A 23804-nucleotide genomic window follows, 5' to 3' on the forward strand; every position below is an offset into this window, starting at 1 on the left:
TCAGCAACTTTTTCATTAAAAATGGGTCCCACGGTACTATTCACACATTTAAAAATTATTTTGCTACAGTGTTTTCAGTTTTCAGTTTTCAGTTTCAGCAAAATAAGTTCTATCCAAACAGACCCATAGGAGGAGTTTGGATTCGGCTTATCTTGCGTCCACGTTTTCCTTCAACGCGTTTCAGACTTTTTTTTTTTTTTTTTTTTGGAAGCCGCACTTATTGACTTTTCCACAATGAACAGTGCATTTGTGCACTGTTCATGGACCCACAAATTACACTTTTCAGCAACTTTTTCATTAAAAATGGGTCCCACGGTACTATTCACACATTTAAAAATTATTTTGCTACAGTGTTTTCAGTTTTCAGTTTTCAGTTTCAGCAAAATAAGTTCTATCCAAACAGACCCTATAGTGTCCGTTTCCTGGCGTCTGCGTTTTTGTCCTGCAATTTTCTCTTTTTTTTTTTTTTTTTTTTTTTTTTTTTTTTTCAGCCCGCATTTGTTGACTTTTGCACAGTGAACAGTGCATTCGTGCACTGTTCACGGACCCACAAATTCCACTTTTCAGCAACTTTTTCATTAAAAATGGGTCCCACAGCACTATTCACACATTTAAAAATTATTTTGCTACAGTGTTTTCAGTTTCAGTTTTCAGTTTCAGCAAAAATAAGCTCAATCCAAACGGACCCATAGAGCATACGTATGTTTAAACAATTATTTATAATTTTTTTAAAAATATGTATGGATGAAAAAATATTTAAAAATACGCATAATATTGTTTAAAAACTAAAAATATGTGTTTAAATATATGTACCAAATATTGTAAATGCATTTATATAAGAATTTTGCTAATATATTTTCTAAGAGCAAATAATAATTAATTATTTTTGAAAATATTTTTTTAAGAATTAAAAAAGTATTAACAGTTTTTTAATTTTCAAAAAAATATTTTTAAAAATAAATAGATTAACGTGTGTCTTAACTGTGCATATGATTCTTTACACTAAACTTCAGGAGGCTTATATATGTTTGATGTTAGATATTTGGAATTATTTATTATTATTTCGGCTTCTCTTTAACTGTGTATATGATTCTTTACACTTTTCATGTTGATTGCTTTTGGAAAAAGTAGCTTGTTATATTACCGACAGAGAAGATAGAGTACATTTGATACGTGTATTTAAACAATTGTTTATAATTTTTTTAAAAATATCTGTATTTAAATAATTGTTTATAATTTTTTTAAAAATATCTGTAGGTGAAAAAATATGTAAAAATAAATGTAATATTATTTAAAAACTGAAAATATATATTTAAACATACGTACCAAATAATCCCATAAAGTGACAGGCTAGACTAGTCAGATCTTTTAATATGCTTAAGTTAGCCATGTGAACTTGTAATGTAAATCAAAGCTAGTAATTTACATATATTACTTTAACCTCTTATGGACGTGAGATGAACTGGATTGGCCATCATGTGTATTCACTGTTTTGTGAAATAGTATCTTTGCAATAACTATTTGTTGACTTAATGTTATATTATGCTTTTAATGAACGTATGTGCTTATCGAAAAAAAAAAAAAAAGAACGTTTGTGATTATGATCATTGATAACATTGAGTGGAATTGAAATGGTTCTGCAAAACAATGATGTGTGGAGCGAATGGTGCAATCCATTTGGACAAAACAAAGGAGGAATGGAAGAAACTATGTAACTAGTTGCCTCAAAGAAAATATGTAAGACACTATGAATTATGGAAATGTCAAATAACTTTTTTATAATTCTTCAAATGTGGGGGTGTCTTCTTAAGAAGAAGGTAGCCTATTTAAAGAGGTTTTAATTGAGACACAAAACAATGACATGAAAAATATGCTACCTATTTCTAAATGTGTAATTACCAATTGTCTTGGTAGTACATGTAGTATACATAATGATGATAGGTCTTGACATATTTGTCAGAGACATACTACCATGAGACAGTTGTTCTCTAATGGAAGTAGTTTCAAATGATAAAACAGATCCGTAATCAATTGTTCTCTAATGAGGCTGCACGCAGACCCTCGGTGCAACAAATAATAATGTAGGATCTTCCACTTGGGAAGACCTTAGGCTGGTATTTCCCTCCTTTATGTGCAAATAGAGGTCACCTACCAAGGCCATGCGCCATTTGAATCACCCATTGACCCCGTCCAGGAAAGTATATTGCGTTGGGTGCCTTGCGCCTGTCTTGTTTCCAATCGATGTGGTACTTTGAAAAACGATTCTTAAAAGACAACAAACCCCGAGGACTCACAATGTAATGATTTAGAGAATATGATAATTAAAAAAAAAAAAATTTTATATAATCTTTTTGATAATCTTTTTATTATTTATTATATATATATATATATATATATATATAGAATATTATGCTGGCTGAGTATCTACGCTATATGACATTGCATTTCTTAAAGGGTCCTCGAAGGCTCCAGGAAATTAATTACTCCAATGTAGTTAAGGACGAACTTTTTTCTTTTTTGACAAAAGTTAAGGACGAACTTGAAGTTTAAGCCAACCAAAATATAAGTCTTTCATTTAATACAGAAGTTTTACAAGTTGTGATAACTGATAATTAAGGTCACCATAATAAGGGGAGAGACAATAGTCATACGATCATACTCAGAATTTTAATTTGTAGGCACAAAAGGCATTTCTTTTACATAACTTGTGATGTTGTACAATTAAAAATAATCGCAGTTAACATACACACATCATATATACTTAGTATTCTCAAAAGAAAAAACAATGGGTTAATCCCGCATTAGAAAATGAGTGTGAGTTAAAGAGGTTTAAAGTCTGTGCTGTGTGTGCAAGCCTTAAACGAGACTGTTGGGCTCAACCTCACTTGGGCTCACAATTTATTTGTAAGGTGGGCTTCAAGATTTCCTACTTTGGGTCATTCTCGGTACAAAGACTCAAAGTAATGTTCCTCCCCTCTCTAAATGACTGTTTTCACTCTTTTTTTCTGAACCCCTTCATCTTCCCCAACTTCTGCTATTTATAGCTTAGGTTAGTGGGGAGATCATGATTACTGCCATCGCTAGTGCAATTGAAGGTCCAATATTATTTGTTTTAAGTGGGTGTTTAGGTGAGAGTGGGATGTAACAATTATGGCCTTGGAACTTGGTTCCAGCTCAGGCGAATTTGCTCGGTAGTGATGTTCCCCGAGCATCCCATGACCTGCCCGGACAGGGTTTATATGATTGTTTGGGAAGTTTTATGCCGAGCACAGCTCAGGATCCGAGGCCCAAAACTCGTTCTTTATGAAGGCAGTTTCAAGAAGGGCTTAGGGCGATGGGGCCGTTCCATTGGGCCCGAGCCCAGGGCCCATATGGGTCTTGGGATCTCGGTGCCGTACATTAGCCCCTCCTTGATTCATACCCGGTTGCCGGGAAGAATCAAGGAGCCAGCCGAGCCTTTTGGTCTCTAAAGTCCTATGGCTTGGGATTCATGCGGTTATGGTTTCTCATTAATGCTCATCTCAAAAGACGCGTTGTTCCGCGACGTCAGGTTCAGTTGTCATTATTGCCTGACGGTTCACGAACCGAAGTGGCGCGCGTGTCGGTTATCCTTGGCATCCGCAGGGTCATTCGTGAATCGTGCCCATTTATTGCTTGATTGAACGTTCCTTTGCCCCTTTTTTGATCCTATAAATAGCCTTCCTCAGAACATTCTTTCACTTTTTTTCCACCTCTGATCTTTCGAGCTTACTCTCTGCCGACCAATTCTTTGTGCGCTAACTCACCTGCCCAGAGTTCTTTTCTCCCTTAGAACCCAAAGTAAGTTCTCTTCCCCTTCCTATTCCTTCAGCTTATTTCTTCAAGTTCCCTTTCATAGCATTTAGCGTCACAGATGGGCTACTCTTATCTCTTGGAGGCCCCGGCTGCCTTGGCCACTTTTAGGCGCAAGTTTAATATTCCCGATGACGTGGAAGTGGCTTACTGCCACGAGAGCGAAATCGCTCTCCACCGAGGACTAGGCACAACCTTTTTTCCTTTAATGTCAATTATAGAGGGTGGGGTTAGATTCCCCGTGGATCCCCTTTTAGCAGATACACTTAGGTACTACGGACTGTGTCTCGACCAGCTTCCCCCCAGCTTTTACCGGGTAGTTAGTTGCGTCAGTAGGTTGAACCAAACCTTTGATTTACAGTTAAATTACCATGATATTACCATATGTATAGCCTCTATGGGAACAAAGCTACCAATTATTACCTAAAAACAAGAGATAATCGGGTATGGCTAAGATCATGCCTACCTGATTCGAATAGGAACTCTGTCGGGGAGTTTGTTCGGGTGCGCGGCAACTGGTTTGCCGGGGATGTCCCTTGCCCTCTTTCACAGTGTGAAGTGGGTTCGTACCAATCCCTTGATCTAACTGTTTTTCCTTTTTTCCTTTTCTTTCCTCTTTATTGAAGTAGATCTTCATCATCGGATATTGATATAACACTTGTTCTTTTGTAGACGGCAAAGTGTTCGTTCCGGACATCAGAACCGTCCACGTGAAAGACCTGAACTTCATCCTTCGTTCCAAGATATTCGTGCACTGGGACGGACAGCTCCGAGCCTCGCACTTGATCCTCGGAGTAGAGCCAGTTTACTCTACCTAGCAGACCTTTAAGCAGGCACTATTAGTTGATAGTCTCCTGCTGTCATATATTGACGTTCGGTTCGCGAACTTTTTGCCGTCGAAGCTTACAACCGGGGAGGCGAGGGAGTTTGGAAGGCGCTACACTTGCTCGGACGAGCTAGCTCCTCTGCGGGACGAGTTCGCGGAACGTGTGTCTCGGCGTCTTAGAGAGTTAGCTCACGAGGTAATTCAACAAGAGGACCCTGTTCAAGAGCAAGCGCAGCCTGAGAACCCTGTTGCGGATCCCAAGCAACCCGCGATTGAAGTGACTGCCTTGTCGGCTGAAGATACCCAACCCAGCGAAGACATGGTGTCAAGGAAGGTTATGACTATTGATCGCTTCGTGCCCGGTGCACGGAAACCCATCCAACCCCCACCTTCTCAGGGTTGGAGCCAAGTGCCTCACCCTCCACCCTCTTCTCAAGCTAGACGAGCCCGTAAGAAACAGAAAGTCGCCGATCAACCATCCACGGGTCCGGGAGATGCTGCCGTCCAGACTCCTCTCCAGCCAACAAGGGGGATCGTTATCTGCGAGCCGCAGACCCAGGTCGGTCTAGGGGTTGTGTCCTCCTCCCAAGCGGCTCCAGCGTGGAAGCCCAAGTTCTTGTTGGACAGCAAGCCTTTGCCTTCGACTGCCTGTGTGCGGCTGTGGGAGAAAGGCGAGGGTGGCCGTATTGCCCAGACCCTGGCCGAGGGTCTTCTTCTTCCCGACGACGTGCATGCCTTCGAGGAGGGGTCTGAGGAGTCCGTGGGGCGCTGGTTAGAGTGGCATGCTATTGCGGTAACTTCTTAGTTGTCTATTCCTTTCCATACATTTACTTCTACTTCTGTACTAACTTTTGTGATTGCCAGGTTGCTCAACTGGCTCACATACTGGCTGGCCGTACACGGGATCTTACCGAGGAGGTTGATCGTAAGAAGGGGGCGCGGGAGTCAGCTGCCAAAACAACAAAGGAAAAACTAAAGGCAGCTGAATTCGCCGAGAAGAAGGCCGCTGCCGCGGAGAAAAATAGAGTGCTGGCGGAGAAGAGGTGTGCTGAACTTTTGGCTAAGCAGAACGAAACGGACGTGAAGCTAGCTGAAGCCATTAGCCTCAACACCTCTCAAGCCGAGGAGTTAATCGACCTGAGGGCAGCCCTGGAGGCCTGCGAGCAGAAGTGGTACAACGAGGGATTCGCTGATGCGAGTAATTTGCAGAACCGGTAGTGGCCCAGGCCCGGAAGTTGGGTTTTGAGGCCGGGTGGTTTGCCGCTCTTCAAGCTCTGGGAGTTCATGAGGATTCCCCTCTAAGAGACCCCGACCAAATTCCTTTCCCGAGCCCCGTTACTACCGTGCATGATCCACCGGTTGCCGCTGAGGAGGAAGAAACGGCAGGCATGAGGGAGCTGGTTGAACAGATCGATGCTCATGCCAAGCCAGATGAGATGGAGGCCACCAGCATCCCAACTGTACAAGACCTTCTTGGTGAAGACCCGTATTACCCCTTGACCGTCCAGCAAGAAGTGACAGATCCAACCTGGCCCTCTAGCTGATTATTTGCAGTCTAGTTTTTTCGTGCTTTCACTTATCTTTATAGCATTTTTTTAATTTATTTTTTCAATGGTATATTTGCCTACGTCACCAGGTTGTGGTGAACGAACAATTTCCTTATTTCACGGGGATGACCCGAAAACAATTGCCGAGTTTTGGCGTCGAGATATTAATTCTGTTTTTTAACTTTGCTTTCAACTCGTTGAATGACTCTCTATTTATTTGCGTGTTTGCTTAGATTATGTTAGCGGTTTCTTATACTGTAGTAAGTCCGGCCGAGAGCTGCCCAAAACCTGTTGTGCGGTGCTTTGGATAATCCGAGAATGAATTTGCAATTAATATTTGTAAAAGGGTTAAGGTTTCTACCTGCTCGGCGATTTGATCAAACCGAGGACAAGGTTTCTGTCCTTAGAAAATTTTTTTGAAACGATAAGGTTTATGCTTGGTCGGTGATTTTGATCGAACTGAGGACGAGGCTTCTATCCCTAGAATTTTTTTTTTTTTGGTGTAACGATAAGGTTTCCGCCTGCTCGGTGATTTTGATCGAACCAAGGACGAGGCTTCTGTTCTTAGAACTTTTTTTGTAACGATAAGGTTTCCACCTGGTCGGTGATTTTGATCGAACCGAGGACGAGGCTTCTGTCCTTAGAATTTTTTTTGTAACGATAAGGTTTCCGCCTGCTCGGTGATTTTGATCGAACCAAGGACGAAGCTTCTGTCCTTAGAATTTTTTTTGTAACGATAAGGTTTCCGCCTGCTCGGTGATTTTGATCGAACCGAGGACGAGGCTTCTATCCTTAGAATTTTTTTTTTTTTTTTTTTTTTTTTTTTTTTTTTTTTTTTTTTGTAACGATAAGGTTTCTGCTTGCTCAACGATTTTGATCGAACCGAGGACGAGGCTTCTGTCCTTAGAAATTTTTTTGTAACGATAAGGTTTCCGCCTGCTCGGTGATTTTGATTGAACCGAGGATGAGGCTTCTGTCCTTAGAACTTTTTTTGTAACGATAAGGTTTCCGCCTGGTCGGTGATTTTGATCGAACCGAGGACGAGGCTTTTGTCCTTAGAATTTTTTTTGTAACGATAAGGTTTCCACCTATTCGGTGATTTTGATCGAACCGAGGACGAAGCTTCTGTCCTTAGAATTTTTTTGTAACGACAAGGTTTCCGCCTGCTCGGTGATTTTGATCGAATCGAGGACGAGGCTTTTGTCCTTAGAATTTTTTTTGTACAAAACGAGCAATTCTCTTAATGTGCAATGACGGGATTGAAAACAGCTTAGACAAGTAACTTCATCATTATCTTGACTTTAGCGAAGTACAAAGTTTTGACTTACATTTACTATATGGATGGTCACGGGTAGAACTTCTTTAAATTGTGAGCATTCCATGGCTGAGGGAACGGCCCCTCGTCAAGATCTTCCAGGTAGTAAGCCCCCGCGCCAGCGATGGCGGTAATCCTGTACGGCCCTTCCCATGTTTGAGCAAGCTTCCCGGCAGCTACGTCTCGCATGTTTCCCACGACCCTCCTTAGAACCAGTTCCCTGGCGCTGAATTCCCTCCCCTTTACATATTGGTTATATCTCTGGGACAGTTTCTGCTGGTACTCCGCGAGTCGTATGGTTGCGGCCTCCCGGCATTCTTCTAACCAGTCCAAGCGCTCCATCATCAGGTCGGCGTTCAAGCTAAGGTCAAATCCTGCGACCCGTGCACTGCACAAGCTCACCTCGGTTGGTATTACGGCCTCTGCCCCATATGTCAAAGAGAAAGGGGTCTCACCCGTGGATCTTCTGGGAGTCGTACGGTAAGCCCATAAAACGTTAGGCAGCTCTTCAACCCATCTTCCCTTTGCCCCGTCCAACCTCCTCTTCAACCCGTTCAAAATTGTCTTGTTCACTGCCTCAGCTTGGCCATTGCTTTGAGGGTATGCCGGGGTTGAGTACTTGTTCTTAATGCCAAGATCGCTGCAGAAGGCTCGGAAAGCTTTGCTATCGAATTGTAGCCCGTTGTCTGATACTAGTGAGTTCGGTACCCCAAACCTTGTGACTATGTTTTTCCACACAAACTTTTTCACGTCGATATCCCGAATGTTGGCTAAGGCCTCGGCTTCCACCTACTTCATGAAGTAATCCACAGCCACTAATACAAAACGGCGGTTACCTGTTGCTCGGGGAAGCGGGCCGAGGATGTCTAGCCCCCATTGTGCGAACGGCCATGGGCTGCTGTCGGGGTTTAGACGACCTGCCGGTTGGTGGATCAGAGGGGCGTGCTTTTGGCATTGTTCACACCTCTTGACATATTCCACGGCATCCTTCTGCATCTGTGGCCACCAAAACCCCTGGGTCATGGCCCTGTGCGCTAGAGACCGTCCCCCGACATGGCCACCACACACTCCATCATGCAGCTCGGTCAGAAGTTCGTTCACTTTCTCAGGATGTAGACATAAAAGGTAAGGGCCTGCGAAAGACCTCTGGTACAACTTGCGATCTGCCGACAGCCAGTACCGGGAAACCACTCGACGAATCTTTTTGGCCTCCTTTTCATCGTCCGGACCTTTATCCTCAGCTATGAAGTCTATGATCGGGTTCATCCAACACGGATTTGCCATTGACATCATGGCAACTTCAACCCCAGCTAGGTTGTCATCACTTTTCACCTCGATGCTTGGCTCCCTTATAAGCTTTATCTTGACTACCCGAGGTATATTCTCGGTAGAGGATGAAGCCAATGTGGCCAGCGAGTCGGCATGTCTGTTTTGTGCCCGACCTACCTGGGCTACCTTCACTGTCCCGAACCAGCCAATGATCTGCTTAGCTGCACTCAGATAGGCTTTCATCCGAGAGTCCTGAGCTTCGAAGCTTCCTAAGATTTGATAAACGACCAGTCGAGAGTCCGAATAAATCTCAACATCTTTCGCGCCTAAACACAATACGGCCCTCAACCCGGCCAGGAAGGCCTCGTACTCGGCTTCGTTGTTTGAGGTTTTGAATCCTAATCTGAAGGAGTGTTCTAATCGTATGCCCTTCGGGGTGATTATGACAATACCAGCTCCAGCCCCCATAGCATTCGAAGCGTCGTCTACAAACACTTTCCATGGACGACGCTCCGCATTACATATTATCTTCCCATCGCTCTTGGGGGTGAATTCTGCAATGAAGTCAGCAAGAACCTGTCCCTTTACCGAGCTTCGCGGTCGGTACCTTATGTCGAACGAACCCAAACGAGTTCCCCATTTGGCTATTTGGCCCGTGAAGTCCGATCTCTTTAGCAACGACTGCAGGGGATATTCGGTGAGGACGAATACCGTATGAGCCTGAAAGTAATGCGGCAACTTCCTCGTGACGTGCACTAGTGCCAAAACTAGCTTCTCAAGGGGCAGGTATCTCGTCTCGGCATCTACTAAGGTTTTGCTTATGTAATACACTGGCTGCTGTACTCCTTGGTCTCTTAGTAACACAGCACTCACGGCATGGTCAGACACTGAGAGGTACATAAACAAATCCGCCTCGGACTCCGAGGCTGTTAACATGGGTGCTTTTGCCAAGTACTCCTTCAGTTCTCGAAAGGCCTTGTCGCATTCCTCGTCCCAATGAAACACCTTCCACTTCTTCAGAAGTTGATAAAATGGTCTGCAGCGATCCGCGAATTTGGAGATGAATCGGTTTAGGGCGGCTAACATCCCGGTTAGCACCTGTACTTCCTTCGAATCGCTCGGTGGTATGAGGCGATCACGGAGTTTATTTGGTCGGGATTGGCTTCTATCCCCCAAGTAGAAATCAGATAACCCAAGAACTTTCCAACCCCCACACCGAAAGTACACTTCTCGGCGTTCAAGCGCAACTTGTGCTTCCGGAGTATCTCAAATACTCCCCGGAGTATCTCAAATACTCCCCGGAGGTCTTCCGTGTGTTGTGACTCCTTTTTGCTCTTTACCACCATGTCGTCAATGTATACTTCCACTGTGCACCCAATTTTCTCTCGGAGCATCCTCGTCATCATCCGCTGGTATGTGGCACCGGCATTCTTCAACCCAAACGGCATGACTTCGTAGTGATAGTTAGCACTCGGGGAAATAAATGCTGTCTTTTCTTGGTCCTCGGGAGCCAAGGCAATCTGGTGGTACCCCTGGAAAGCATCCAAGAAGCTCATCCTCGGGTGCCCATACGTGGCGTCTACTAGTTGGTCAATCTTGGGCATTGGGAACGGATCCTTGGGGCATGCCCAATTCAAGTCTGTGAAATCCACACAAACTCTCCATTTACCATTCTTTTTCTTCACCACCACCGTATTTGCTAACCACCTCGGGAAGAATATTTCTTTTATCGCCCCTGCTTCCTTCAGCCTCTGGACTTCCAAGTTCACCGCGTCAGCATGCTCCTTCGATGCTCTCCTCGGTTTTTGCTTTTTCGGGGGGAATGATGGGTCCACGTTGAGCTTGTGGACAGTGAATTCAGGATTTACGCCGGGCACTTCGTACGGACTCCAGGCAAAGACATCCGCATTCTATAAAAGAAACAACAACATTTCTACCTTTTCTCGGTCGTTCATGCTCACGCCTATTTGGAAATACCTGTCTTCGTTCAGAAAAATTCTGACCTTTAAAACCTCCTCGGCAACGTCCGCCCCCGTTTCCCCTCGAGGCTTCTGTGATTGCTATAAAGGCTCTTTTTCGGTCTCCTCCGCTCGTCCGAGCTGTTCGTTTTTCCATCTGACCGCGGCGACCAGACACTGCCTAGCCACTCGTTGGTTCCCTCGCACCACGGCGACTCCATACTCGGTGGGAAATTTCATTTTCACGTGTAGGGTGGATGGAATGGCCTTCATTGCGTGGATCCACGGCCTTCCCAGGATTGCAGTGTACGGTGAGAATGACCGGACTACTATGAAGGTCACTATTACTTCCTTGCCTTCCATGTCCACCGAGAGAGAAATTTGCCCTTCGGGAACCACGACCCTTCCGTCAATCGAGACCAATGGCGTGTCATACTTCGCCAAAATCCTGACTCTTCAATCCGAGCCTTTCGAACAGGTCTGGGTACATCACGTCGGCTCTGCTTCCTTGGTCTATCATCACTCTTTTTACCAAGAATCCGCTTATCCGAGCTGTTACTACCAACGCATCATCATGAGGTTGGATCGTCCCTTGCAAGTCTTCTTTGCCAAAAGAGATGGCTAGCCGACCAACTTTCATCCTCTTCTCGGGTGATTCTCCTTCTGTGCAGGCCACCGTCAGTAACCCTTTAGCTGCTACCGTACCTCTCGGGGCAGCGTGGATGACTTCGATCACTCCCAGCGGTGGTGGGAGGGGATTCCTTCTCTGCTGAACGCCCTGGCCGGAATCTTGGTCAGCGGAGTCCACTACAAACTCTTTCAGATACCCTACTTTTACTAACTGCCCGAGATGATCTTTCAGTACCCGACACTGCTCGGTGGTGTGTCCTTTGTCCCTATGGTATGTGCAATACAAGTTTTGGTTCCTCCGAGATGGGTTACCCCCCATTTTGTTCGGCCACCTGAAGAATGATTCGTTCTTAATCCAATCTAGAATTTTGTGCACAGGTTCTTTGAACGCCACATTAACTCCCTCAATTTGCGCCTCTGGCTCTTGCATCTTGAAATCTTTTTTCGGTCTTGCTGGGATAATGCCCTGCTGAGATCTCCCGAGTAACGGGGCTTTCCCCTTATTTTGTAGCTGATCATCTTCCAGGCGTTTATACTCCTCACTGCGCCTTATAAGTTGCCTCATATCCTCGGGAGGTCTTTTCGTCAACGACTCCCGTAATTTAGAATCTTCGGGGAGCCCCATCCTGAAGGTGCTTGCCGCTATCTTCTCATTTCCTCCACCGATCTCGTTGTAGAGTTCCCAGTACCGGCTGGCGTAACTCCGAAGGGTTTCACCGACCCTCATCTTTATGGAAAGTAGCGCATCCACCGGCTGCGGCACTCGGCTGCATGTCATGAATCTACTGCCGAATTCTTGAATCAGTTCGGCAAAGCTACGAATGGAGCCTTTTCGTAACCCGTTGAACCATCTCAGGGCCGTGGAACCGAGACTGGAGGGGAATACCTTACACATCAAGGCATCATTGTGTGCAAGCAAGGACATCATGTGGATATAATGACTGACATGCTCCACAGGGTCCGTCTTCCCGTTGTAGGAATTGAATGGCGGTCTTGTAAATCTACTCGGCATAGGGGCCCGTTCAATTTCGTCTGAGAATGGTGACCGAGCAGCCCTTCGTAAGGCTCGGCTCATGGAGTCCATGGCAGCACTGTGGGGTTGCCGTTCCTCTGGCGAATCAGACCCTCGGTCCTCGTATCCATGCGAACGCGAACGGTTCCGGCAGTGACGTGTCTCTCGGGAATGTGAGTGATTCCTACGCCGGTGTGATTCTTGAGAGGGTGATCAGTTTTGGAATCGTCGTGTACCGGATTGGCTAGAGCTCTCTTCGCCCCGATCTCCTGTGCTATCATTTCTCCTTTGCCGGTGGTGGCGGTCCCTTTCTTGGCGTCGACCCCTTGCTTCCAGTTCTAGATCCATCACCAGTCTGCGCAACTGCTCCAGCTCTCGATCTCTGTCATCATACTGCCTGTGTCCCGAGACACCCGACACCGTTCGACGGGTCTGATCCGACCCTTTTCCCAGGCCAGACTCTTCCTCTCCTCGCAGGCGCTCCCTATCCTCGCGCCTTTTCTATCTTCTTTCCCGCCATGTGGACCCCCGAGAAGATCCCACGGAACCGCTCTCTGTACGCCCTCCCGAATGTTGTTCGGACATTTCCCTTATTTGAGTCTCAGTCGAACCACAGCTTTGTAGGAGAGCCCCACGGTAGGCGCCAATTGTGCAAGCCTAAAATGAGACTGTTGGGCTCAATCTCACTTGGGCTCACAATTTATTTGTAAGGTGGGTTTCAAGATTTCCTACTTTAGGTCTCGGCACAGAGACTCAAAGTAATGTTCCTCCCCTCTCTAAATGACTGTTTTCACTCTTTTTTTCTGAACTCCTTCATCTTCCCCAACTTCTGCTATTTATAGTTTATGTTAGTGGGGAGATCATGATTACTGCCATCGCTAGTGCAATTGAAGGTCCAATATTATCTATTTTAAGTGGGTGTTTAGGTGAGAGTGGGATGTAACAATTATGGCCTTGGAACTTGGTTCCAGCTCAAGCGAATTTGCTCGGTAGTGATGTTCCCCGAGCATCCCATGACCTGCCCAGACAGGGTTTATATGATTGTTTGGGAAGTTTTATGCCGAGCACAGCTCAGGATCCGAGGCCCAAAACTCGTTCTTTATGAAGGCAGTTTCAAGAAGGGTTTAGGGCGATGGGGCTGTTCCACTTGGCCCGAGCCCAGGGCCCATATGGGTCTTAGGATCTCGGTGTCGTACACTGTGTATTCAAAAGTTAGGCTCTTTTGGATATATACCACTGTAAGTTTCTTTAAAAAAACCTTCCCCTCTCTCTCCATGTGTGTGCGTGTTAAAAATACTTAGTATTCTAAAAAAAAAAAAAAAAAAAACATCATATATAACTAGCCTTTGAGCATGCGCGTGAAATTATAATTTGAGATTAATATATTTTCCAATCACAAAAAAAACCTAGGGGTGTGATGATTAGAAAATGAGTGTGAGTTAAAGAGGTTTAAAGTCTGTGCTGTGTATTCAAAAGTTAGGCTCTTTTGGATATATACCACTGTAAGTTTCTTTAAAAAACCTTCCCCTCTCTCTCTATGTGTGTGTGTGTTAAAAATACTTAGTATTCTAAAAAAAAAAAAAAAAAAAATCATATATAACTAGCCTTTGGGCACGCGCGTGAAATTATAATTTGAGATTAATATATTTTCCAATCACAAAAAAAAACCTAGGGGTGTGATGAGTGTTAAGTGTTTGTGGGTGAAAGAATTTTTTTATCACACCCCTAGGTTTTTTTTTTTTTTTTTTTTTTTTTTTTTTTTTTTGTGATGAAAATATATTTTCATCACGCGCGTACTCAGAGGCTAGTTTGTAAGATAATACTGTAAAATTGAAGGTGGACAGCAGAAATTTCACCGTTGTCCACATTTTTGTATTTATATTGAAAATATACACTTGATAAAAATATACATGAGTTACAACTAAAAGATAATTACAACCTTTACAGCTAAGTACAAACTCAAATAAAAACCGTAATTAGAATTTAGGAGAAGTTGTGGTTGGGCTATTAGAATCCTCTACTAAACAAATTGTAAAAAGAAAAGACTTTAAAAGTTGTGAGTAATTTAAATTTTAAATTTTGAAGAGGTATGCTAAAATTTAGAAAAATGGGTGAACGTGGGATTTGATTTAATTTAATTTTTTTTTACATAGATAACTGAGATATGTTAGTGGATAATTGAATATTCTATTAACTACATTAAATAATCTCATTAAAATTAAAAAAAATAAAAAGTACATGAGATGATGGGATAAGGATAATAATTCAAAAAAAAAAAGGGGATAAGGATAAGGGTTTTTTCCCATTAAAAAAAAGTAAGGTTTTAAAAAAAAAAAAAAAAAAAAACCAACTTGACGTGAAGGAGAGGGAAAAAGAAAGGAGATGTTGCAAAAGAAATTTTTTATTTTATTTATTTATGATGAGATAAAAATGTTGTGAAAATATTGTGGATATAACATTTCTCTTTTTTTATAGGTCAATACCTTCCACTAATCACAATTTAGGGTTACTACATTTTTCGATTCACAAAAATACGTAGATATGTAATAAGATTTATGTGAGTTAAATAATTTTTTTTGTATATAAATCTTATCATACCCCATTTCACTTATTTGAAATTGGGTATTGTACATTTTAAAGTATAAACAATTCTGTCGAAGTAACAACCTAAAAATTTTCGTAAATTATTCCATGAAAAGACCTGTAGGGACACAATTTGAGGCCCAATATAATGAATTTGTAGAGAATGAGTTGAAGAACTAGGACCTAATGAGTTGTACAACGACAAGTCTTGAATTAAATGACAGTCAAACACAAATAAGAGATATTGATGTCAATGGACTTTTAGTCTAAGGAGGTTACAATTGTATATGTTGATCACAGTTGGATATTGAGACAATTTAGGTTGCTCAGTGTTCTCTTTCTATTTTTCCGATCCCCATCTCATGGGGGTCTCTCACATTATATAGCCCTTTTTGAGCCATCTTGATCCTACACTTATTGATCATCTGAGTCCCCACTTGAGTGCCCATCCCATCAGCTCTTCAGCCTTCTGTGAGTTATAGTAACCAAGGCAGCACTGTTCAGAAGTCCTCTCCACATAAATGCGGCAAAAAAAGTAGCTGCAATGCATTTAATGCGGTGGTAACAGCTTTTCCTTAGATATTTTGTGTTTCCTTCTTTCCCGTATGTTTATGAGGCACATTCTTATCGCTAAGGCCTTTTGGAGGGACCCTCTAATTGCTAGAGTACGCATTTGAGCTACATCCATCGCATCTGAGGAGGTATTTCTCCTCGGATCATCTTTCATGTATTCCTTGTTTATGAGACTTTAACCGGGAGTCCCTTTAACAACCATTTGCCTCTCCTCGGACTTGTCAATTGTCCCGGGTGAAGCCCAAAGCCCAACATATGATTTTGGGCTTTTACCCCTACAATAACCCCTCAAAATTCCGGTTTTTTCCCTCTTATCCGAGGAGAAAAAGTGTGATTTTGATATTTACACGTGTGGGAGTGCGGTTTTACGTGCCTCATAATTGTTATTGACGCTTCGTAGCTCACGAGGCGTCATTAATTACTCCAGGCGGCTTTATGTCTCCCCACATCCAACGGTGAGGTGCTAATCTAACGGTTGACATTTCCCTAGAATTTTGAGTGGGAGTATTCCCACTTACTCTCCCCCTCTATATAAAGCCCTGAGGGAAATCATTTTCCTCTTTTCTTCAAAAAACCTTCAAGTGCTCCAGAGAACTCCAGCACCTCGTCTCACAAAACATTCTAAGTTCTTGAGTCTCCATAGCCGTTTCTTGTAAGGATTCTTTGCGAGTCTTTCTGAAAGTTTAAGAGATTTAGTATACATATTCCTGTAAGTCTTTCATTTCTTTATATTCTTTTTTTTTTCTTGGCCTTCTTCCATGACCTTTTTTCTTTTTATAACCCTTTCTCTGTGTCATTTCTGGTCACTTAGATGGGTAGGTTTAAGCACCTAGTAGATTTGCTAGCCGATATGGAGGGTTTTAGAACCAGATACCATATCCCACAAAGAGTGGGTTTAGAATATTGCCCTTCGGACCAAATACTAACTAACAGAGAGACGGGCCAGGTCGTCATTCCTATGATCGCTTTCATAGAGGGAGGAATGACGCTCCCCATAGATAGGATAACTAGAGACTACTTGCTTAACCATAGGCTGACCCCCCACCAATGCGCCGTCAATATGTTCCAAGTTTTAGGGTGCGTAGATACTCTAAATGACCAGATGAATCTCGGCCTCACATGGCACGATGTTGCTCACTTGTACGAGTGCCACTCCCTTTTCGGGGCATATTACCTCAAATCTCAGTCCGACGAGGTGAGGCTGATATCTTGCCTTCCTAAATCCAACAAAGGCTTGAAGGACGATTATCTGGTCGTTTCTAGGGAATGGCATGACGATCTTCACTGCCCAGTTAAGGAAGGAACACTAGGTAGGCTACTCTAGGATCAGGTCCCTTGGCTAGGATCTTGTCTTCTAAGCTTTCCCTTTACTTGTTTTAGTTATTTGTTCTCTCGGACTAACCACAACCTCCCTTTTGGATGTTTTGCAGTCAAAGAACATGTCACCCCGAGGATCAGTTTGGTCAACGTTCAAGCTCTTAACTACCTTTTAAGGTCGGAGATTTTCGTGAGCGAAGACGGGCAGTTGAAGGCCGCTCATCTCATTTTGGATTACGAGCCGCTGTCCGGTATCTTCCAGGACATAGGCCAGGCAATAAGGGCCGGGAGTTCTAGATTGGCTCGGATTGACGTTTCCAAGCCGAGATTCTTAGCTCGAAGAGACTTACCACCCATTCAGCTGCCCGCTTAATGTGTTCTCCAAGGGGTAGCCGCTCCAAGAGAGGAGATTAATTCTACTCACTTATCCCTCGAAGCTGAGATCGATCATTTTCTCTTTAACAAGAGTGAAATGCCGACAAGGCCATTAGAGCTCTCGGACTTTGACGCAGATCTTGATCGATTCTCCGCGGCACATTCTCCGAGGTTGATAGTTGCTCGGATTGATACCAGCCAAGAAATTGAAGAAGAAGGCATGGATCTGAAGCAGAGGTTTGGTTTAAAGGGCTTAATGGCCAATAGGAACAAGGGATAATCCTCCAAGGATGCCCCTAAGGTACAGGTTCCTACCAGCCTCCCTCCTCCTCCTCCTCCTCCCACTGACCTCGGGTTGCAGGCCAATCAGAATCTGAGGAGGAAAAGGCTAGTTGATGACTTGGAGGAGGGTAAGGTCGAACCTCAGAAGGCCAAACAGCAGAAGAAGGCCAAAGAGCCTAAAGATAAAAGGACCAAGTCATAGATAGTCGAGATGAGGCTGTAGTTCGAAGGGGGCAGCGTACTTGGTCCCTTCGGCTTGAGTTAGATGACGCTCCCATTTCCTGGGACGCGATGCTTTGAGAGTCCTAGAGGGGACGAGCAACATACCTTGCTGAGGTTTTGGAGTAGCCGCTTCTCCTGCCTTGAGACATGGATGGGCTTAGGAATACAAGGCAACCGGACCTCTTCATGTCGTTGAAGAGGGACCTTGCAATGGTAAACCAAAAACCCTTCATTGTTCAAATTCCGGATTCTACGTTTATTTACTTGTTGCCCATGTTTTGATGATCCCTCCACTACCTTTATGCAGGTTACCCAGCAAATCTACTTGGCCAAGGAATGGGTTAAAAACTCCCAAGAGGAGGTGAACGCTGAGGTTTAGTCCCATCTCATGGTTGAAAAAGCTACTGAAACCCTTAGGTAGGAGAAGGAGAGCCTGGCCGAGAAGGTCAAAGAGGCTATCTAGGCCTAAGATAGTGCCGTGGCGGGCCTTAAGACCATAGAGAGGTAGGCCGAGGACATGCACCAGAAGTTGCATGTAACAATAATAAACCTGGCCACCAAGAAGCAAGCGGTCCTAGACCTCAAGACGCAGCTGCAGCAAGCCAAGGAGGCGGCTCGGGTGGCCAGGGAAGCAGCTGAGGCCATGGTGAAGGCCTTTTATGAGCGTGGGGTGCGGGACACAGAGACCAGGTTGACTGATGAGGTGGCTGTGGTTTGCAGGGACTACTGCATTGAGTCTTGGGGAGTGGCAATGGACCGGGGGGAGTCCCTGCAGACTTTGAGCTTAGGAGGGTCGAGAATATCTTCTACCTAGAGGATATTCGAGAGATTCCTGATTCGGACCCTCCTGCCGAGAAGCTCCTTCCAGCTCAGGCCGCCCTTCCTGACACCGACATTCCTAGGGGGGCAGGAGTGGACAAGAAGGCTCAGCCACCAATAAAGGATAAGCCATCCGAGGGCTCCCTCACAATCAGAGATGTCGTCTCACTGGCCAAGGACGTTGAATCTAAATCCAAAGCTGAAGGTGCTCATTCTGAGGCTGCTGACCCCAAGAATGATCCACCTAAGGACAAGGCCTAGAATTCTAGATGTAGGATTTTCTTTTGTTATTCTATTTTTTTTTTTCATTTCTGTGGCTTTTGCCACTGCTTGTAATATAAATTTTCTTTAAGTTAATGAATGAACTTCTTTTCTATTTTTTGGGTTTTTATTTTCATTGCTTTTAACTTTATTGTCATTATGAATGGGCCTGGACTGTTGTTGCTACATTTCCAATAGTAATTCATTATTCGTATTTCAAGAAATCTAGCTAAGTGTGAATAGGATAGAGATATTTTACATTCATGATACGAATTAACTCTTACATAGTGAATATTAGACTTGAGAGCCGTAAGAGATATCCCTCGTATCTTATGTTCTGTCTAACACTCATAAAGACGTTCTTTAAGTGTTAGAAGTAATTAATTTCCCCTTAGCCTGTGGTCCGAGAAGCCATGCAAGACTTAGGTTCTGTTTAATACTTGAATAAAGGTCTAAAGTAATTAATTTCCCTTAAGCCTGTGGTTTGAGGAGCCATGCAGGATTTAGGTTTTGTTTAATATTTGAATAAATGTCCAAAATAATTAATTTCCCCTAAGTCTGTGGTCCGAGGAGCCATGCAGGACTTAGGTTCTGTTTAATACTTGAATAAATGTTTGAAGTAATTAATTTCCCCTACGCCTGTGATTCGAGGAGCCATGCAGGACTTAGGTTCTGTTTAATACTTGAATAAATGTCTGAAGTAATTCAAGCTTTCCCCATGCTGGATTTTTTGCAATGCCCAGAACTTTCCTTAACACTAAGTCCCTAGGCACTAGTGGCCTTGGCTTTACTTTGGCATCATAACCTTGCTTAAGCTTGTGTTGGTAGTAGGCCAGTTGGACCATTGCCCTTTCCCTTCTTTCTTTGATAAGGTCTAAGCTTTTTTCTAGCAGCTCATTGTTGCTGCTCGGATAGAATGAGCTGGTTTTTAGCATTGGAAAACTCGTTTTGAGAGGAATAACAGCCTTGGCCTCGTAAGTCATTGAAAAGGAGGTCTCTCCTGTTGACCTGCGAGGTGTGGGTCGATACGTCCACAGGACATGCGGCAGTTCTTCCACCCATCTTCCCTTCGCATCATCTAACCTCTTCTTAAGTCTGTTCACTATGACCTTGTTTACAGCCTCGGCTTGCCCTTTCCCCTAGGGGTAGGCTGGGGTAGAATATCTATTCGTAATTCCCAATTCACAACAGTACCTCTTGAAGGCCTTACTATCGAACTGAAGACCATTGTTCGAGATGAGGGTGTGAGGGACCCCGAACAGGGTAACAATGTTTTTCCAGACGAACTTTTTGATGTCCACATCTCTGATATTCACTAAAGGTTTAGCTTCAACCCATTTAGTGAAGTAATCAGTGCTGACGAGCAGATACCTTTTGTTCCCTGCTGTCTTGGGAAAAGGCCCCACAATATCCAAACCCCACTGAGCGAATGGCCAAGGGCTGGACAGTGGATTGAGGATCCCTCCTGGTTGATGTATGTTTGGCGCAAATCTTTGACACTGGTTACACTTCTTCACGTATTCGTGTGCTTCTTTCTGCATGTTTGGCCACCAGTAGCCTTGGATGATGGCCCTATGAAATAAGGACCTGCCTTCGGTGTGGCTTCCACCAATCCCTTCGTGTAACTCCTCCAGGATTAGTTCTGAGGCCTCAGGGTCTATGCAGAGTAAGTATGGTCCAGAAAATGAGCGTTTATACAGCTTCTGGTCCTCGGATAGCCAGAACTGAGAAGCGTTTCTCCATATCTTGTTAGCTTCGGTCTTTTCTTCGGGCAAAATGTCTTCCTTTAGAAACAGTACTAAAGGGTCCATTTAGCTAGGTCCCACTCTGACATGGTGGACATGGATCACTTCTCTCTTCGGCACTGAGGGTTTGTATAAATCTTCCACAAGGATGACTCGGGGCAAACTTTGAGCCGAGGAGGTGGCAAGCGTGGCCAAGGAGTCGGCATATGTGTTTCCATTTCTAGGGATGTGTAGTAAGCTAAAATAATTGAAGTGTGATTGTAGGCATTTAGCTTGGTCTAAGTAGCCTTGCATTCTTTCGTCTCTTGCTTCTAACTCCCCATTTACTTGGCCAACGACCAGTCTAGAGTCTGAGAACATGTTTACTGCTTTTCCGCCCAGTTTTTGAACCATGGACATTCCCTCCTGGAGGGCTTCATATTCAGCCTCATTATTTGTGGCCGGGAAGCCCAGTCTTAGTGATTTTTCGATGGTAATCCTTTCAGGGGAAATTAGAACTAGCCCCACTTTGGAGCCCTTTTGGTTTGCTGCACCATCAACATATATTTTCCAGTATGTGGGCCCTTGTAGAGAGATTGTGCCAACTGATTTTTCATCCATGCCTTGCGCCCCTGCTTCTTCTTCTAGCGAGGGTTCAACAAATTCAGCTACCAGATCTGCGAGGACTTGGTCCTTGACGGAGGTACGAGGCATGTACTTGATGACAATAGCCCCTAGAATCGTGCCCCACTTAGCAACTCTCCCTGTGTAATCAACACTACGAATTATGGACCTGAGCGGAAGCTGGGTTAGAACGATAATTGTGTGTGCCTGGAAGTAATGGGGAAGCTTTCGTGTAGCTTGAACCACTGCTAGGATGACATTTTCTAGTGGTAGGTAGCGGATCTTGGCTTCATGCAATGATTTACTCACGTAATAGACTGGTTGTTGTACGCTGTTGTTCATTCGAATTAACACTAGGCTTACTGCATGAGGGGCCACAGCAATGTAGGCGAACAAGACTTCATCGGCCTCGGGACTGGACATGATCGGTGGTCGAGATAGATATTCTTTAAGTTGTTGGAAGGCCAAAGCACATTCTTCAGTCCATTCAAATCCCTTCCATTTATTCAATAAGAAGAAGAAAGGTCTACACCTGTCTGCCAATCGAGAAATAAAACGTTTAAGGTAGTAATCATGCCGGTAAGCTTTTGGACCTCCTTGGGATTCCAAGGTGGCTGCAAGCTATTTACGGCCCTGATTTGATCAGGACTGACCTCGATCCCCCTGTGGGTCACCATATAGCCCAAGATTGTTCCTGATCTTACCCTAAATGAACATTTGGACGCATTGAGATGCAGTTTGTGTCTCCTCAAAATTTCAAAAATGTCCCTGAGGTTTCTCACGTGCTCGGACACTACCTTATTCTTTAACACTATGTCATCTATATAGACTTCAATGCTCTTACCCAACTGTGGCTCAAACATTCTGGTCATCATCCTTTGGTAAGTGGACCCTACATTTTTCAAACCAAAAGGCATCATCTTGTAATGGTAGTTTCCAATGGGAATGACAAAAGCTGTCTTTTCTTGGTCATTTGGGGCCAATGGTATTTGATGATATCCTTGAAAGACATCCAAGAAGCTCATTCGAGGATGGCTCGCGATTGCATCTACCAACTGATCTATCCGAGGCATAGGGAACGAATCTTTTGGGCAGGCTTTATTAAGATCGATGAAGTCTACGCAAACTCGCCATTTTCTGCTCTTCTTCTTTACCACTACAGTATTGGCCAACCACTTGGGATAAAAAATTTCCTTAATAGCCCTTGCTTTTTTGAGCTTCATCACCTCGTCCCTAAAAGCGTTGGCATGCTCCTTCGATGGGTGCCGGGGTGGTTGCTTTTTGGGAGTAATGGATGGGTTAACGTTTAGGTGGTGGTAGATGAAACTCGGATCAACCCCTGGGGCTTCGTAGGCGTCCCACACAAACACGTCCACGTTTTCTCTAAGAAACCCAATCAGTTCTTCTTTCTCTTAGGGAGGTAGTTCTGAGCCGACTTGAAAGAACTTTTCCGAATCAACGCCAACGGCTACCTTTTCTAGATCTTCGCATTTTTCCTCCTCGGTTGATTCATTACTGGGCAATGCCGGGGTGGCTAATTGCTATAAGCCCCTTCTAGTAGAGGCTGAGGGCTCAGCACCGGGTTGTCGTGAGATGACATCCACCATGCATTGTTTGGCCATGGGCTGATTCCCCATAATTTCTTTTACCTGGCCCTCCGACGGGTACTTCACCTTCTGGTGCAGGGTAGAGGAGACAGTCCCTAGAGCATGAAGCTAAGGTCTAGCCACAATAGCTGTTTAGGGTGAAAAAGTATCAACTACAATGAAATCCACCTCCACCACGTCCGAACCGGTTTGTATGGGCAGTTTGATTTGGCCTCTTAGAGTAACGTTTTTTCCCTCGAAACTTACCAGAGGGGAATTATACGCCGTTAGGTCCTTGGGTTTCAAGTTTAGCCCCTTGTACAGGTCGAGGTACATTACTTCCACAACACTGCCCTGATCCACCAGCACTCTTTTCGCGTCATATCCTCCAATCCTGAGTGTGACTACCAGAGCATCGTCATAGGGTTGGATGGTTTTGATCTTATCCTCGTCTGAGAATCCCAGCACTGGTGAGGCTTCCTTCTTGGCCTTTTTGGACTCCCGATCGTCATCCTCGGTGGAAAGTCAAGCCACAGACATTACTCTGGAAGGACAAGAGTCGGTCCTTCCCGGATTAGCAAGAATGACATTAATCGTGCCAATAGGAGGTCTTAAGGAGGTGTCTCTTCGGGCCTCAGGATTCACCTGTCCTTGTTGACTACTGAGATGATGTAAAAGGTGCCTCAATTTTCCTTCTCGGACCAACTGGTCCAAGTGGTTCCTTAAGTTCCCGCAGTCCTCGGTGGTGTGCCTCGGTTCTTAGTGGTATTGGTAATATCGATTTTAGTTGCGCTTCATAGGGTCTCCTGCCATCTTATTTGGCCATTTGAAGAACGACTCGTTCTTGATTTTCTGCAGAACCTGATGTATCGGATCTCGGAACACAGCGTTAACTGCCTGCACGTCGGTAGATCCAGATTGCCTTGAAAAGTCTCTCCTCGGTCGGTTGATGTTGTTAAATTGGTCCGACCTGAAGTCTCTCCTCTCCTAAGGGACAACCTTCGCCTTACCTTTTCCCAACTGCTGGTCTTCTTCAACCCTTTTATACTT

The 23804-nt window shown here is 44.3% G+C and overlaps 1 protein-coding gene and 1 non-coding gene across 2 annotated transcripts; both read right to left on the reverse strand.

Annotated features, from left to right (window-relative positions):
* Positions 1-2040: 2040 nt before the first annotated feature.
* On the reverse strand, positions 2041-2202 carry LOC126701303 (U1 spliceosomal RNA). The gene has a single exon (XR_007647284.1). It is a non-coding gene; the product is annotated as a U1 spliceosomal RNA (small nuclear RNA).
* Positions 2203-7549: 5347 nt separating this feature from the next.
* Positions 7550-12460, reverse strand: LOC126700974 (uncharacterized). Its single transcript, XM_050399132.1, has 3 exons — positions 11709-12460; positions 8441-9953; positions 7550-8308 (listed from the first exon to the last, which is right to left on the reverse strand). The coding sequence occupies exons 1-3, from the start codon at positions 12458-12460 to the stop codon at positions 7550-7552; spliced, it is 3024 nt and encodes a 1007-aa protein (XP_050255089.1).
* Positions 12461-23804: the final 11344 nt, after the last annotated feature.

The sequence above is a fragment of the Quercus robur genome, chromosome 9 (assembly GCF_932294415.1).
Source record: "Quercus robur chromosome 9, dhQueRobu3.1, whole genome shotgun sequence".
NCBI classification, from domain to species: domain Eukaryota; kingdom Viridiplantae; phylum Streptophyta; class Magnoliopsida; order Fagales; family Fagaceae; genus Quercus; species Quercus robur.

Excerpts from the sequence above, each read along its gene's own strand:
- LOC126700974 (XM_050399132.1), bottom strand. The coding sequence starts at position 12,460 with ATGGACTCCATGAGCCGAGCCTTACGAAGGGCTGCTCGGTCACCATTC. Across the intron at positions 9,954-11,708 it reads AAGAACGAATCATTCTTCAG|AAGCCAATCCCGACCAAATA; the intron begins GTGGCCGAACAA and ends CTTGGGGGATAG. Across the intron at positions 8,309-8,440 it reads CCCCTCTGATCCACCAACCG|GTGGAAGCCGAGGCCTTAGC; the intron begins GCAGGTCGTCTA and ends TTCATGAAGTAG.